Here is a 14,543-nt window from a genome sequence, read left to right as displayed (position 1 = left end):
AGACAACAAAAGGTAATGAAACTTTTATAATAGTAAATATGATTATGGTGAGTGCTAAACTTGCCGGGTGTCTAAATAGCGAGCCCGTGATGCCTGGGCTATGTACTTAGAATATTGCAAAATGTGCTTTCACCAAAAAGCTATTTTAAAATCGGACATATCGAGTGCATAGAGGAGGTCTGTATCTATAATTCTTAAAATAATTGTTATGCTTTTTGTGAACGTTTATCGTGAGTAATTTAGTAAAATGTTAGCGAATTCCCCGGAAGTTTGCGGGGGGTATGCTAGTTCTGAACGTCACATGCTAATGTAAAAAGCTGGTTTTTGATATAAATATGAACTTGATTGAACAAAACATGCATGTATTGTATAACATAATGTCCTAGGGTTGTCATCTGATGAAGATCATCAAAGGTGAGTGCTGCATTTAGCTGTCTTCTGGGTTTTGGTGACATTATATGCTGGCTTGAAAAATGGGTGTCTGATTATTTCTGGCTTGGTACTCTGCTGACATAATCTAATGTTTTGCTTTCGTTGTAAAGCCTTTTTGAAATCGGACAGTGTGGTTAGATTAACGAGAGTCTTGTCTTTAAATGGCTGTAAAATAGTCATATGTTTGAGAAATTGAAGTAATAGGATTTTTAAGGTTTTGAAAATCGCGCCACAGGATAGCAGTGGCTGTTACGTAGGTGGGACGCATTCGTCCCGCCTAGCCTAGAGAGGTTAACAAGGCACACCTGTTAATTGAAATGCATCCCAGGTGACTACCTCGTGAAGCTGGTTGAGAGAATTCCAAGAGTGTGCAAAGCTGTCATCAAGGCAAGGTGGCAACTTTGAATAATTTCAAATATAAAATCTATTTTGATTTGTTTAACACTTTTTTGGTTACTACATGATTCCATATGTGTTATTTCATAGATTTGATGTCTTCACTATTATCTCAAATGTAGAAAATAGTAAAAATAAAGAAAACCCTTGAAGGAGTCAGTGTCTCCAAACTTTTGACTGGTACTGTATATCAGGCAAAATAGGGGAAACACTTCAGTTGAGAAACCTTCGTAGCACCTACAAAAGCTATACATAACACCTGAGATAGACAGTCGTCGACATTCATAAACATCACAGAGAGCACTTGGTTAAAGCTCTACTGACTATCAGACAGTCTCCCCTCAACTGTAGCGTCCCCCCCTATTTAACCAGAGACCTGTTATGTACTTTGTTTTCTTTTAAACAGGAAGAGTCCTGTCCTGTCTCCCAGTATTAGGAGGACGCTGAAGCTGGTGCATCACAAAGAGGCTGGCTGTAGGGGATGCAGTCTTTAACCCCCTGGGTCAGACCCTGGGTATTACTGGGCCACGGTAGGAGTTCTGGGTGATGGAGCCTTTATCTGTTGCTTCACAACACCCGAACCAGCAGAATGGGTGAGCTCGCAGAAGCCTCTTGGGATTTCACCTGAGTGGGAGGAAGAGGCAAAAGGAGGAAGGGTCAGCATACTTATATTTCACGTTACTATGTCATGACTTATGTTATCCTGAGTCATTGCGCTATCTGAAGTAAGACAATGGAAACCCTCCATTTAAATATTTTTAACTAAAATTACCAAAATAATTCACATACTTATTTATTTCCTAACCAGTGTAATATTAATACACTCATACTTAGACACTAGCAAATTAAAGTAGGGTCACTTAAATCTGCTGATGGTAGGCCTACAACAAGTATGATCCCAATAAGGAGGTGTTAGAAGATGTTATATGTACAATGGTATTACAAAAGAAACCATTAACTAAGTGAAAGAGTCAAAGAGGGGATCATGCACTGCTGTTTAATGCCATTAGGGGGCGTTCTACTCTACTGTTAGAGGATGGTGGTAGAGGTCTTCGCGGGTTCCGAAATGGACCTGGGGCTTTCCCACCTGGACTCGTAAATGTTTTTTTTTTTTTAATATAGAGACCCGTTCCAAATGGACCCGCGGACAACTACACCCGTTTCGTATATAGATCTGGTCAGATCCAGACTCGATCTGACCTGATTGAGGGAAGCAGCAGAAAATGTATTTTTTAAGCTACTTTACTAACCAGAGCTGATAAAGCGCAAGAGGAGGGAGAGAGGTGCCGCTGCTAGCAGGCAGGGAGGGGCTGTCCTGTGAACGATTGAAACGGGGAGGAGGGAGCGAGAGATGAGAGACAGCAACCAACCAAGCCGACTTACACTATAGTAGACTAATAATTGCCATAGGTAGGTTATTTATGATTACGTAGTACCTGTTTAAAATATGATTACGTAGTACCTGTTTTGACTACACCAAACCGCGAGAAGCTAGTTAAACTAGCTAAGTTAGCTAGCTGGGCTAACAGGCTGCAGTGCACACACTTTCTAATCGTACAGTTACAAATAACAACAACTTCATTCAGAATATTAAGTAGACCCTACCTGTTGACTCTTGGTCGTTGTAGCCTATCCTTCTCCTTTAACTTTTAATTCTGTCATTGTAATTCCATCTTCCATTGATTTTATATCTCCTAACTTTTGCCACACACGGAGTGAGCTCTATGACTGTAGCCTATTGCCGCTTTGATGACTCATGATTGGCCAACAACAAGCTCCACGTACCACGCTCCACTCTTGTGAAAAGCAGGAGCAGCAGCATAAATTAAAAAAATCTCTCTCTCTCTCTCTCTCTCTCGCTCTCTCTCTCTCTCTCTACTGCAGCAGTCGCGTTCAGATCTCTATGGCTCATTCCGGACAAGTCAGTTAAAATTACCCATACCCGTGACAATCATAACAAATCCGACCCGTGACATTATTTAGAATTCTGGATCTGGACCCGCTCGGGTGCCAGATCAGGTCTCGGGTATTCGGGTACAGGTGGATCCATGAAGACCTCTAGATGATGGTTAAAGGCAGGGTGGGTTACAGGAAGCTGATACAGGCACACTGACAGGCACGGAAAGCCAGGAAGCAGTATCTTTACCAACCCAGGGACAGGAGGAAGAGTACAAAGAGGAGGAGGAAGGGGGGGAGAAGTGAGGCCAAGGGAGGACATTCTCTGCTTGTTCTCCTGGAATAACTCAATGTAGAGCAAGAGGGAGCGAGACAGAGGTAGACAGAGTGCAGGTGAGGTGAGAGATGAGGGCGGGTGAGATAGGTATTCCATCTGCTCTCCTCTTTCTCTAACAGTGATTTTTCTAAAGAGTGCATAACATAGAAATAAGTAAAATAACAGCCTTATAGAGGGTATGAGAAGAAAGAAATAAGCCAGACCCTGTAAAAAGAGTGCGCTCACCTCTAAATTTGTCCGTGCCTTCTTCAAGACGTCCTTTGTTGTCGACACTGTAAACAACCAGAAATAAAACAGTTATGATTCATCTGTGACTGTCACCCATCACTTCAGCACATACACATGCAAACACAAACACCACACTGTCATGTCACTGAGCCATTACAGAGTCTGTGCTCAGGGGCAGAGGATGATGAAGGACATTCAATTATGAAGAGACAGAGAGCGAAAGAAAGAGTTAGAGAGAGATGAGTCGATTCACGACAGAGGGAGAAGGCAGTGAAAGAGAAAGAAAGAGAAAAAAGTGTGTGTGAGAGAGAGCGAGAGAGAGGAATGAGGGGGGAGAAATGATGAACAAAGGAATAAACAAACAGGAAGATACATGACTGTGCATATGAGGCGGACAATATGAAAGGAATAGGATAAGACAGGAGAGGGGGAGAGAAAGAAGAAAACAGAGAAGGGTAGGGGAGAGGTAAAGTGGTGAATAGTGGGGGAAGAGAGAACACGAGTAACTGAGACGAGAGTAGTGAGGGTCACTTACGTTGGCTGACAATGAAGTGTTCCATGCTGTCTTTGGTGCGGTTGGAGCTCTTCAGTGTCTCCATGGCATCCCTTAGAGCCTCCTCCTGCTGTGAGATCCGCTGACGGAGCGTGTGGACCTCATCCTTTAGAGACAGCTCCTAGACACACACAGATAGTCAAAAAACACATCGTCACACTTCAAACATCTACACACACCTGTAAAGAGCAGTGAGGTTACACTGATTCCATCTGGAGTGACGGGACAAATGTATTAACAAAGTCACCACTAAAGCATAAAACTCTAATCAATGATCAGTAACTTCACACACATAACACGCTAACAGCGAAAGCAAATCCCCTTAACGTAACCCTTGCAAACAAACAAAGAGTGGACATTGTCTCTGTATGTCATGCATATGAAGGCATTATGAATGCTTTATGAATGCTTTATAAAGAGTATGTGTTTCTGACCTTGGTGCTCTGAGGGTACCCCTCACAACTGGGCAGGGCTGCCCTCCAGAACATTCTGAGCAAGGAGTTGGCTTCCTCAAGGATCTGCCGCAGGGTCTTAGTGCTAGTCAGCAGTCTACTCACCAAGCCAGGGTCCGCAGGCTGACACACAGAGAAAGATACATGCACAGAGACAGTTTGACTAAACAAATCTAACTAAAACACAGGATAACAATACAAAAGTGTGACATATTTTCAGTTCAACTAGCTATACTGTATACAGTACTACTGAGATGACGCATGAGTTTATTGAATTTAAACCAATGATTTAAAAGTTACTCTCGGGATCATTGACTCCTCTGTAAAATGTCTGCTGCTCCTCTAACCTCTAAATGACCCCTGACCTCTCACCTTATCCAGGCTGAGCTCCAGCAGGGCATGGTTGGCAGTGGCCTGGAGAGCATTCTCCATCTTGCCGATGAGGATGTGTCCCTCCAGGATCTGCTGCTGTAGGGCATTGAAGTCATCAACATGCCCCACAGCGTGGCGGCCATTACGGTTTGTAAAAGTGCCGTATGGGGCTTGGCCCTCCAGAGAAGAGTCAGTCTCCTGGGGTTCCAGTGTGGGGGAGAGATGGGAAGCAGGGCTCAAGAGTCCAGTCTCTCGGACAGGGGGAGAGAGAGCAGGGTCTGTGAGGAGGAGAGGAAGAGTGGAGAATCAGTGTTAGTTGGGGTAAATCTCAAATGGCATGGTGCCCTATTCCTTATTAAGTGCACTACTACTTAGGCTCTGGGCAAAAGTAGTGCACTATATAGGTGGGAATAGGGTGCAATTTCGGACACTTAGTTAAGTGCCAATAAATGTGGTAGAATATGTGGTAACAATGGTAACCGTGTCCCAGAATGCATGCAGCGTAGCACTCCCTCGCTCTCACCGTGGAAGAGCTGTCTCCTTGCTCCAGGAGGGCATGTCGCAGAGGTCAACTCCTGCCCCAGCTGAACATGCAGGTCCCTGGGGTCAAAGGGCGCAGACTCCCCCGAGTGTGACCCCTCACCTGTATGTGTATTCTTGGGGACGCCACACACTCTGTGGTACATCTGGAGCTTATACTGTAGAGAGTGGATAAGGCCACGGCTCTCACACACCTGCTGCTCAAAGACATTCACCTCGTGCTGCAACCTAGGGACGCACACATAACACAGTTATAAACACACACAAACACCCACACCCACACACACTCACACTCACTCACCCCTCCTACCTTTTGATGGCCTCCTGGTTGTTCTGCCTGTCCTGTTTCAGCTGGGTGATCTCCTGGGTCTGAGCCTGTGTCTGCTTCTGCAGCTTCCTGCCCTGCTCCGCCCACCGCTCGGTCTCTAACTCTGCCTCCTTCACACGGGCACGCCCCAACAGCAACACCTCCCGCAGCTGTTCCGCCTCCTTACTGCTGTCTAGGGGGAGGGTACAGAGGAACTCAGATACTAAGACAGAAATGACAAGGAATAATATGGTATAATGAGGCATAACGCTCAATGGTTATCATTCTTTTCTCATTGAGGGGACTCGATACATTTTTTATTTGAAAAGTTTTATTGTTGCATTTCCTTTAAAAACAGCTCATTTTTTGTACGTAATTTTATACACATAAAAATGGCATAAAAGTATAAAACACAGCATTTGAATATTACATTTACATTTGTTAAAAAGTACATGTTGCTTATTTAAAAACAATAGAAACAACCATGAATAAAAGTACTTTTTCTTGTAAAAACATCCAATTCTGTAAAAGCCATTTAAAATGTGTACAAATGATTTAACAAGGTAAACATTTTTAAGACATGAAAACATGTTAAAAAGTCACTTTGTTAAAAGGCTGTCTTCGGTCCTTTGTACAGGAATGGGGTGAGTCCTTATCAAACTCGCCTCCTCCTGCTCCTCCAAATAAATTACCGTCCCATCCGTCAGGGCCCAGAGGAGATCCCTCCCCTAGGCGCATCGCCCTAGGTGCCGCAGCGCTGTCAGGCCGTGGCCGCCGGAACCTGGGGACTCGATTAATGCCCCGGTTGAACCGGGTTAGCATTGACTGCATTCGTGAATCACACTCTCAGAAAAAAGGATACGGTTAGGGTACAGTATTGTTCCCAGGGGTAAAAAAAGATTGAAATAAAATACACATAATGTACCTTCAGAGGTAGACATAATGTATAATCTCACATGGTACTGTTCGGTACCTTTTAGGGTACATGTGCAGATACTGGAAATCTAGTATAACGGTACATATTGAATATAAAGGTACAATCATCACGCTCTGAAAAACCATGCCCATCATTATCCTATTTCCCAGCATGCTCTATTGCAGGTTGATTTTTAAAATAGTTTGTTTGTGTGTTTTGCATGCATATTGATTGATTGATGTTTTGCTACACTAAGATAAATAAACATGTGACGATCGTCGAAAGGAGTAGACCAAGGTGCAGCATGGTAAGTGCTCATATTTCTTTATTGTAACTCAGAACACTAAATCAAAATAATAAACAACGAAAAACGAACGTCACGTTCTGCAGGCTTACTGAGCTGTAAAAAAACAAGATCCCACTCTGAAGGAGGGAAAAAGGGCTGCCTAAGTATGATTCCCAATCAGAGACAAGGATAGACAGCTGCCTCTGATTGGAAACCATACTAGGCCAATCAAAGGAAAAAAACAACATAGAAATATAACACCCTGACGTAACAAAATAGAGAAATTAAACGTCTCTCTCAGGTCAGGGCGTGACAAAACATTTCTAAACGAATCCAATGTGTAAGTAGATGAACTTATTGCACCCGTTACTGTCACGTCCTGACCAGTAAAGGGGTATTTGTTCTTGTAGTTTGGTCAGGACGTGGCAGGGGGTATTTGTTTTATGTGGTTCAGGGTGTGTTTGTGTATGTGTTCATGTAGAGGGGGTATTTGGTTTATATGGTTCGGGCTATGTATTTAGGTAGAGGGGTATTTTATTTATTAGTCCAGGGTTTTGGTTATTGTTCTATGTTAGTTTTTCTATGTTCTGTCTAGGTGTTTGTATTTCTATGTTTTGGTATGGGGATTGGGGCCTTCAATTGGAGGCAGCTGTCTATCGTTGCCTCTGATTGAAGGTCCTATATTTAGGAGTGTTTTTGTCATGGGATTTTGTGGGAGATTGTTGCTGTGTATAGCTTTGTGCCTTACCAGCCTGTTCTTTGTCGTCATGGTTTTTGTTTTTCCTTCTTTGTCCATTAATAAAAGATGAGTATACATTTTCCCGCTGCGTCTTGGTCTAAACCCTACGACACCCGTGACAGTTACTGAGATGGTTGTTCCCGTTTAGTTAGTCTAATCTAAACTCGGCGAAAAGAAAAAGTCCCTTTTTCAGGACCCTGTCTTTCAAAGATAATTTGTAAAAATCCAAATAACTTCACAGATCTTCATTGTAAATGGTTTAAACACTGTTTCCCATTCTTGTTCAATGAACTAGAAACAATTAATGAACATGCACCTGTGGAACGGTCGTTAAGACACTAACAGCTTACAGACGGTAGGCAAAATCACAGTCACAGTTATGAAAACTGAGGACAATAAAGAGGCCTTTCTACTGACTCTGAAAAAGACCAAAAGAAAGATCCCCAGGGTCCCTTCTCACCTGCATGCTGCAAAGAGGTAAGAGGACTGCAGATGTGGCCAGGGCAATAAATTGCAATGTCCATACTGTGAGACGCCTAAGACAGTGCTACAGGGAGACAGGATGAACAGCTAATCGTCCTCGCAGTGGCAGACCACGTGTAACAACACCTGCACAGGATTGGTACATCCGAACATCACAACTGCGGGACAGGTACAGGATGGCAACAACTGCCCGAGTTACACCAGGAATGCACAATCCCTCCATCAGTGCTCAGACTGTCCGCAATAGGCTGAGAGAGGCTGGAATGAGGGCTTGTAGGCCTGTTGTAAGGCAGGTCCTCACCAGACATCCCCGGCAACAACGTCGCCTATGGGCACAAACCCACCGTCGCTGGACCAGACAGGACTGGCAAAAAGTGCTCTTCACTGAAGAGGCACGGTTTTGTCTCACCGGGGGCGATGGTCGGATTCGCGTTTATCGTCGAAGGAATGAGCGTTACACTTGAGACCTGTACTCTGGAGCTGGATCGATGTGGAGGTAGAGGATCCGTCATGGTCTGGGGCGGTGTGTCACAGCATCATCGGACTGAGCTTGTTGTCATTGCAGGCAATCTCAACGCTGTGCGCTACAGGGAAGACATCCTCCTCCCTCATATGGTACCCTTCCTGCAGGCTCATCCTGACATGACCCTCCAGCATGACAATGCCACCAGCCATACTGCTCGTTCTGTGCATGATTTCCTGCAAGACAGGAATGTCAGTGTTGAGCCCGGATCTGAATCCCATTGAGCACGTCTGGGACCTGTTGGATCGGAGGGTGAGGGCTAGGGCCATTCCCCCCAGAAATGTCCGAGAACTAGCAGGTGCCTTGGTGGAAGAGTGGGGTAACATCTCACAGCAAGAACTGGCAAATCTGGTGCAGTCCATGAGGAGGAGATGCACTGCAGTACTTAATGCAGCTGGTGACTGTACTTTTGATTTTGACCCCCCCTTTGTTCAGGGACATATTATTCAATTTCTGTTAGTAACATGTCTGTGGAACTTGTTCAGTTTATGTCTCAGTTGTTGAATCTTATGGTCATACAAATATTTACACATGTTAAATTTGCTGAAAATAAACGCAGTTGACAGTGAGAGGATGTTCCTTTTTTTGCTGAGTTTATAATTTGTTTTCTCCCTACCTTGTCAGTCATTCTAAATACAGGTTACAGATGATTTAAAGTTCTAATTCTTCTAACTGGCTGGATTCCAATAGGAATTACATATGTGGCAAGCCATCATAATGTGACTTGGCCGATGTGGCCTGCAAACCAGGAGTTCCAGACCACACTGTGTTGGGATAAACATAGGCTGTCAAAGGCCTTATGATACATATATATATATATATATATTTGTCATAAAGACTTTATTTTCAGTGATAAAACTTAGGCTCTCACTTGGTGAAGGCTACAAGACTAAAAGTACCCTAAACAGGCAAATGTGTAACTTTTCAAAATGTACACATTTCTAATTGTACTATTTTGTAACCTAAGGTACACTCAAATCAAATCAAATTTGATTTGTCACTAGCCGTGAAATGAAACAATGCAGTTCAAGAAATAGAGTTAAGAAAACATTTACTAAATAAACTAAAGTAAAAAAACATTTAAAAGTTATACAATAAAATAACAAGAACGAGGCTATATACAGGGGGTAGCAGTACCGAGTCAATGTGCGGGGGTACAGGTAAGTCGAGGTAATTTGTACATGTAGGTATGGGTAAAGTGACTACGCATAGATAACAAACAGCAAGTAGCAGCAGTTTAAGAACACAGGGGAGGGGGTGTCAATGTAAATAATCCAGATGGCCATTTGTTTAATTGTTCAGCAGTCTTATGGCATGGAGACAGAAGCTGTTAATGAGCCTTTTGGACCAAGACTTGGCATTCCGGTACCACTTGCTATGTGATAGTAGAGAGAACAGTCTATGACTTGAGTGACTGGAGTCTTTTTGGGTCTTCTTCTGACACCACCTAGTATTAAACAGTTGAAGTCGGAAGTTTACATACACTTAGGTTGGAGTCATTAAAACTTTCACCCAGTTTCAACCACTCCACAGATTTCTTGTTAACAAACTATAGTTTTGGCAAGTCAGTTAGGACATCACCTTTGTGCATGACATAAGTAATTTTTCCAACAATTGTTTACAGACACATTATTTCATTTATAATTCACTGTATCACAATTCCAGTGGGTCAGAAGTTTACATACACTAAGTTGACTGTGCCTTTAAACAGCTTGGAAAATTCCAGAAAAGGATGTCATGGCTTTAAAAGCTTCTGATAGGCTAATTAACATCATTTGTGTAAATTGGAGGTGTACCTGTGGATGTATTTCAAGGCCTACCTTCCAACTCAGTGCCTCTTTGCTTGACATCATGGGAAAATCAAAAGAAATCAGCCAAGACCTCAGAAAATAAATGTGTAGACCTTAACAAGTCTGGTTCATCCTTGGGAGCAATTTCCAAATTGCTGAAGGTACCACGTTCATCTGTACAAACAATTGTAGGCAAGAATAAACACCATGGGACCACGCAGCCGTCATACCGCTCAGGAAGGGGACGCTTTCTGTCTCCTAGAGATGAACGTACTTTGGTGCGAGGTGGGAGTGCTTTACTGCAGGAGGGACTGGTGCACTTCAAAAAAGATGGCATCACGAGGACGGAAAATGATGTGGATATATTGAAGCAACATCTCAAGACATCAGTCAGGAAGTTAACACTTGGTCGCAAATGGGTCTTCCAAATGGACATTGACCCCAAGCATACTTCCAAAGATGTGGCAGAATGGCTTAAGGACAACAAAGTCAATGTATTGGAGTGGCCATCACAAAGCCCTGACCTCAATCCTATAGAACATTTGTGGGCAGAACTGAAAAAGCTTGTGCGAGCAAGGAGGCCTACAAACCTGACTCAGTTACACCAGCTCTGTCAGGAGGAATGGGCCAAAATTCACCCAATTTATAGTGGGAAGCGTGTGGAAGGCTACCCAAAACGTTTGATCCAAGTTAAACAATTTAAAGGCAATGCTACCAAATACTAATTGAGTATATGTAAACTTCTGACCCACTGGGAATGTGATGAAAGAAATAAAAGCTGAAAAAAATCATTCTCTCTACTACTATTCTGACATTTCACATTCTTAAAATAAAGTGGTGATCCTAACTGACCTAAGACATGGAATGTTTACTCGGATTAAATGTCAGGAATTGTGAAAAACTGAGTTCAAAATGTATTTGGCTAAGGTGTATGTAAACTTCCGACTTCAACTGTAGGTGTTTCTTTTGTCCAGGTGGGAAAGGGCAGTGTGGAGTGCGATTGAGATTGCGTCATGTTTTGGATCTGTTGGGGCGGTACAGTGAGGGAAAAAAGTATTTGATCCCCTGCTGATTTTGTACGTTTGCCCACTGACAAAGAAATGACCAGTCCATAATTTTAATGGTAGGTTTATTTGAACAGTGAGAGACAGAATAACAACAAAACAATCCAGAAAAACGCATGTCAAAAATGTTATAAATTGATTTGCATTTTAATGAGGGAAATAAGTATTTGACCCCTCTGCAAAACATGACTTAGTACTTGGTGGCAAAACCCTTGTTGGCAATCACAGAGGTCAGACGTTTCTTGTAGTTGGCCAACAGGTTTGCACACATCTCAGGAGGGATTTTGTCCCACTCCTCTTTGCAGATCTTCTCCAAGTCATTAAGGTTTCGAGGCTGACGTTTGGCAACTCGAATCTTCAGCTCCCTCCACAGATTTTCTATGGGATTAAGGTCTGGAGACTGGCTAGGCCACTCCAGGACCTTAATGTGCTTCTTCTTGAGCCACTCCTTTGTTGCCTTGGCCGTGTGTTTTGGGTCATTGTCATGCTGGAATACCCATCCACGACCCATTTTCAATGCCATGGCTGAGGGAAGGAGGTTCTCACCCAAGATTTGACGGTACATGGCCCCGTCCATCGTCCCTTTGAAGTGGTGAAGTTGTCCTGTCCCCTTAGCATATAAACACCCCCAAAGCATAATGTTTCCACCTCCATGTTTGACGGTGGGGATGGTGTTCTTGGGGTCATAGGCAGCATTCCTCCTCCTCCAAAGACGGCGAGTTGAGTTGATGCCAAAGAGCTCCATTTTGGTCTCATCTGACCACAACACTTTCACCCAGTTGTCCTCTGAATCATTCAGATGTTCATTGGCAAACTTCACACGGGCATGTATATGTGCTTTCTTGAGCAGGGGGAACTTGCGGGCGCTGCAGGATTTCAGTCCTTCACGGCGTAGTGTGTTACCAATTGTTTTCTTGGTGACTATGGTCCCAGCTACCTTGAGATCATTGACAAGATCCTCCCGTGTAGTTCTAGGCTGATTCCTCACCGTTCTCATGATCCTTGCAACTCCACGAGGTGAGATCTTGCATGGAGCCCCATGCCGAGGGAGAATGACAGTTCTTTTGTGTTTCTTCCATTTGCGAATAATCGCACCAACTGTTGTCACCTTCTTACCAAGCTGCTTGGCGATGGTCTTGTAGCCCATTCCAGCCTTGTGTAGGTCTACAATCTTGTCCCTGACATCCTTGGAGAGCTCTTTGATCTTTGCCATGGTGGAGAGTTTGGAATCTGATTGATTGATTGCTTCTGCTTCTTCAAATAATATTTTTGCAGGAATCTCCAAGGCGAATGATTTAAGAGTGTGCTCCTAATCTCAGCTCGTTACCTGTATAAAAGACACCTGGGAGCCAGAAATCTTTCTGATTGAGAGGGGGTCAAATACTTATTTCCCTCATTAACGTGCAAATCAATTTATAACATTTTTGACATGCGTTTTTCTGGATTTTTTAGTTGTTATTCTGTCTCTCACTGTTCAAATAAACCTACCATTAAAATTATAGACTGATCATTTCTTTGTCAGTGGGCAAACGTACAAATCAGCAGGGGATCAAATACTTTTTTCCCTCAGTGTATGCGAATTGGAGTGGGTCTACGGTTTCCGGGATGATGGTGTTGATGTGAGCCATGACCAGCCTTTCAAAGCACGTCACGGCAGTCGACGTCAGTGTTACTGGCCAGTAGTCATTTAGGCAGCTTACTTTCACTTTCTTGGGAACAGGGACTATGGTGGTCTGCTTGAAACATGTATTACAGGCTTGGTCAGCGAGAGGTTGAAAATGGCAGTGAAGACACTTGCTAGTTGGCCCTCGCATGCTCTGAGTACACGTCCTGGTAATCCGTCTTGCCCCGCGGCCTTGTGAATGTTCACCTGTTTAAAGGTCTTCCTCACATCGGCTATGGTGAGCGTGATCACACATTCGTCCGGAACAGCTGGTGCTCTCATGTATGCTTCAGTGTTGCTTGCCTCGAAGCGAGCATGAAAGGCATTTAGCTCATCTGGTAGGCTCGCGTCACTGGGCAGTTCGCAGCTGGGTTTCCCTTTGTAGTCTATAATGGTGTACAAGCCCTACCACAACCGACAAGCGTCAGAGCCGGTGTTGTAGGATTCAATATTAGTCCTGTATTGACGCGTTGCCCGTTTAATGGTTCGTCTGAGGCCATAGCGGGATTTCTTAAAAACTCCAGCCTTTAGCTCGGTGCGGATGTTGCCTGTAATCCATGGCTTCTAGTTGGGATATGTACGTACGGTCACTGTGGGGATGAAGTCGTCGATGCACTTGTTGATGAAGCCGGTGACTGAGATGGTATACTCCTCAATGCCATTGGATGAATCCCGGAACATATTCCATTTTGTGCTAGCAAAACAGTCCTGTAGCGTAGCATCTGCGTCATCTGACCACTTCCATATTGAGCAAGTCACTGGTATTTCCTGCTTTAGTTTTTGCTTGTAAGCAGGAATCAGGAGGATAGAATTATGGTCAGATGCAAATGGAGGGCGAGGGAGAGCTTTGTATGCGTCTCTGTTTGTGGAGTAAAGGTGGTCTATTAATAGTATTATTAATAAAAACTATTCATTAAATAGTTTATTGAAGCTTCCAGTTGAGGACTTGTGAGGCGTCTGTTTCTCAAACTAGTGCACCGGGGCCTCCCACTCCTCTTTCTATTCTGGTTAGAGACAGTTTGCGCTGTTCGGTGTAGGGAGTAGTACACAGTGTTGTACGAGATCTTCAGTTTCTTAGCAATTTCTCGCATGGAATAGCCTTCATTTCTCAGAACAAGAATAGACTGACGAGTTTCAGAAGAAAGTACTTTTTTTCTGGCCATTTTGAGCCTGTAATCGAACCCACAAATGCTGATGCTCCAGATACTCAACTAGTCTAAAGAAGGCTAGTTTTATTGTTTCTTTAATCAGAACAACAGTTTTCAGCTGTGCTAAGATAATTGCAAAAGGGTTTTCTAATGAACAATTAGCCTTTTAAACTAAACTTGGATTAGCTAACACAACATGCCATTGGAACACAGGAGTGATGGTTGCTGATAATGGGCCTCTGTACGCCTATGTAGATATTACATAAAAAATCAGCCGTTTACAGCTGCAATAGTCATTTACAACATTAACAATGTCTATACTGTATTTCTGATCAATTTGATGTTATTTTAATAGACAAAATAAATGTGCTTTTCTTTCAAAAACGAGGACATTTCTAAGTGACCCCAAACTTTAGAA

The 14,543-nt window shown here is 43.4% G+C and overlaps 1 protein-coding gene across 8 annotated transcripts in view; it reads right to left on the bottom strand.

Moving 5' to 3' along the window:
• Positions 1 to 992: 992 nt before the first annotated feature.
• The window catches only part of LOC106584009 (myomegalin), a 116,449-nt gene continuing 102,898 nt past the window's right edge, over positions 993 to 14,543 (bottom strand). For all 8 annotated transcript variants that reach the window (XM_014168750.2, XM_014168753.2, XM_014168752.2 and 5 more), the window contains 7 exons: positions 5,517 to 5,706; positions 5,190 to 5,434; positions 4,667 to 4,944; positions 4,277 to 4,417; positions 3,825 to 3,963; positions 3,287 to 3,333; positions 993 to 1,452 (listed from right to left, as the gene is read on the bottom strand). In XM_014168750.2, the coding sequence (XP_014024225.2) occupies positions 1,396 to 1,452; positions 3,287 to 3,333; positions 3,825 to 3,963; positions 4,277 to 4,417; positions 4,667 to 4,944; positions 5,190 to 5,434; positions 5,517 to 5,706 (1,097 nt within the window). In that variant the 3' untranslated portion in view covers positions 993 to 1,395. The remainder of the gene's footprint in view (positions 1,453 to 3,286; positions 3,334 to 3,824; positions 3,964 to 4,276; positions 4,418 to 4,666; positions 4,945 to 5,189; positions 5,435 to 5,516; positions 5,707 to 14,543) is intronic.

This window comes from Salmo salar, chromosome ssa23 (genome assembly GCF_905237065.1).
Source record: "Salmo salar chromosome ssa23, Ssal_v3.1, whole genome shotgun sequence".
NCBI classification, from domain to species: Eukaryota; Metazoa; Chordata; class Actinopteri; order Salmoniformes; family Salmonidae; genus Salmo; species Salmo salar.
The sequence above is the reverse complement of the archived record's forward strand: the minus strand, read 5'-3'. Positions and strand labels throughout refer to the sequence as shown.